Source organism: Sinocyclocheilus anshuiensis, unplaced genomic scaffold (assembly GCF_001515605.1).
Source record: "Sinocyclocheilus anshuiensis isolate Anshui unplaced genomic scaffold, SAMN03320099.WGS_v1.1 scaffold690, whole genome shotgun sequence".
Taxonomy (NCBI): Eukaryota; Metazoa; Chordata; class Actinopteri; order Cypriniformes; family Cyprinidae; genus Sinocyclocheilus; species Sinocyclocheilus anshuiensis.
Genome location: NW_015547715.1, coordinates 1,102,695 through 1,105,476, shown reverse-complemented (window position 1 = coordinate 1,105,476; position 2,782 = coordinate 1,102,695). Strand labels below are relative to the sequence as shown.

The window sequence follows — 2,782 nt, the reverse complement described above, 5'->3', positions numbered from 1 at the left end:
CGTACTCGTATAAGGGGAGAGCGAGGCGAGCTAGGGCGGCGACGCGAGCGGCAATTTCCATCGCCGCGGGGGGGGGATAAGCCAGGAAACAAAAAACTTTCAAAAAATGGGAAAAAGAAAAACGAGGAGAAGGGGCGCTGCTTACTTTCGGTTTTGGTCCGCTCCGGGACAAATTAAACATGGGAAAGGAAGGCACATGAGGAAAACAACCACAAAACACGGAACAGAGTCTGACACATGGATGGTGAGATTTATTTAAAGTCAAATAATATGCAATCATCATATAATTGTGCACAGCACAATAAAACACGCTTCCCATCCTTTGTTGTTGATGTCAATGGTTATGCAACCAATGAAAATCTATATTTTGATGCAAATTTTCTGTAGCCATCTTGTAGCATGACATGCAAAACAAATAAATCTATTTAAACTAATAGAAAACATGACAGACTGTTGGCTCTCTATTTAACGTCCAATGAGAAATCTGGGTCTTGAGACAAAACCAGTTAAAGCAGCACTATGTAACTTTTGGCGCTCTAGCGGTTAATAAACAGAACTGCACACATCCCGCGGAAGAACATTCCAACCGGAGCTACTTCTCTAAGTTTATGTCTATGGCGATTTACGCAGGTATGTGTTACTCCGCAGCGGTGACGACCCGACCAGGCTACAATAGTCCAAATATAAGTACTTATTATAAGTGTACCGTAGTGATTCGGAATAAGACAAAAACGCGGTTTGGAAGATGAATTCATGATGTACTCGCTCATTATATACATTTTGCAAATTTTGAACACAGAAAAAGTTACATAGTGCTGCTTTAAGAAATAAATCATGCTGACCCACCTGACTGGCTCCACAGGTCCAGAAGATTCTAACTGGTCCTAGGAGGAATCAAACTCAGTTTTTGGGATGAAGTCAGGAAGAGTGAACTTACCCAACTGCTCTGCCAGCAGTCTGCCGCTATCTGTAGACACGACTCTCTCCTCCTCCATGTCACACTTATTTCCCGCCAGGATGACCTGGGCGTTGTCCCAGGAGTACGTCTTTATCTGGGTTGACCTAGTTAAAAACAACCAAGGCTGTTAGGATTCACTCTAACAATGCAATTATGGCCCACATTCAGGTATGCATATGAGCGAGCACCATGGCAAGAACGTGCTGCATCGTGCATGGCCTATTTGCACACTTCTTGATGCATTGCCATATATGCATATGGAGGCCAAAACCTGCATAAATAAATAAATAAATAACAGAAACAAATAAATAGCTTAATAAAACAAATACAATTATTTATATATTAAATTTAGTCCTGTTTTTTTGTATACATTTTTTCCCTTTATTTTATATATTTTTAACTTTATTTTTTTTCTTTCATTTGTATTTATTAATTAATTTAGATGTTAATTTATTATTATTTATATTTATACATATATATATATATATTTTTTTTTAATTTCTGCAGGTTTGGTCCTCCATATATGCAGGGCTCCATCTTTCCATCTGAAAACACATCACCCAATTATTTATACATTTCAACGTTATTTTTTATCCTTTCATTTATTTATTTGTTTTTGAATTGTTCTTATGTATTTATTTTTGATATTTATTTATTATTATTATTTATAATAATTTATTTTTAATTTCTGTAGGTTTGGGCTCCCATAAATGCAGTGCTCCATCTTCCCATGACCAATTATTTTTATTCTTTAACTTAATTTTTTATTCATTTATTTTTTGTACATTTTCATATTTCTTTATTTTTATTTCTTTATTTATTTTTTTTTTTTATTAAAAATTTCTACAGGCTTGGGCCTCCATCTTCCTGTCTCCATGTTTTTAAATAAAATTATTTTTTAAATTAAAAATAAATAAATAATCTTCCCGTCTGCGAACACATCGGCCGTTTAGAACGAATGGTTTATACACATCTCAGTTTTTAAAGGCTTGTTTTGGTTTATTTTTTTATTTATTTTTTTTTTTTATTTAAAATTTCTACAGGCTTGGGCCTCCATCTTCCTGTCTCCATGTTTTTAAATAAAATTATTTTTTAAATTAAAAATAAATAAATAATCTTCCCGTCTGCGAAGCAACAGCAGACAGCTGGTGCAGATTCAAAGGGGGTTCGTCACTGAAGCCCACGACACACAGGGCCGTTTTAACCATAGGGCTAGGCGGGGCTGAAGCCCCAAGGCCCGAGCAAGGAGGGGGCCCGTGATTGGCTGTGGAGTAGATTGACTGGAGCGCCGATCGCCAAAGCCACCACGCCCCCCATTTATTAGCGCTGTTATTTAGTTGAGCTTTTCCGTAAATTCCATGCATTACCATTTGAAATTGAAACGTAAAGTCTGAATTTGGTTTACCAATCAAATGCATTTATTCTATATTTGACTTTTGAACGATATGCGCACGTATCTATCAGGTGATTGCTGCCCAGTATGTCTGCATTCACCTCTCTTCACTTTGTTCTGGAGTAATCTGGAAATGGTCGCGCAAAGAACAACACTCAATAAGTAAAAATGTCAGCAATTCTAAAAGATAGAGGGGCTCAAAAAACGAAAAACTTCAAAAACAAACAACATAAAAAACGTGACTTAGTAAATTCCCCAGCTATCAGGTTATTTTACTAAAGCTGATGATGGAGTGGAAGTTGCTGGAACAGCAAGTGAACCGGGCACATGGAGCAGATAAAAAGTGTCATCGTCCACACAGATTTGAGGATAGTTTGATTATTAACTGGATTTATATTGTTTTTGTGTTTGAACAAACTATATTCATTTAA

At 36.4% G+C, this 2,782-nt stretch overlaps 1 protein-coding gene across 1 annotated transcript in view; it reads right to left on the bottom strand.

The window, feature by feature from the left end:
* LOC107704125 (ras-related protein Rab-3C-like) overlaps positions 1-2,782 on the bottom strand; it is a 25,357-nt gene that overhangs the window by 2,420 nt on the left and 20,155 nt on the right. The window contains exon 4 of the mRNA XM_016506981.1: positions 938-1,062. Within this exon, the coding sequence (XP_016362467.1) occupies positions 938-1,062 (125 nt within the window). The remainder of the gene's footprint in view (positions 1-937; positions 1,063-2,782) is intronic.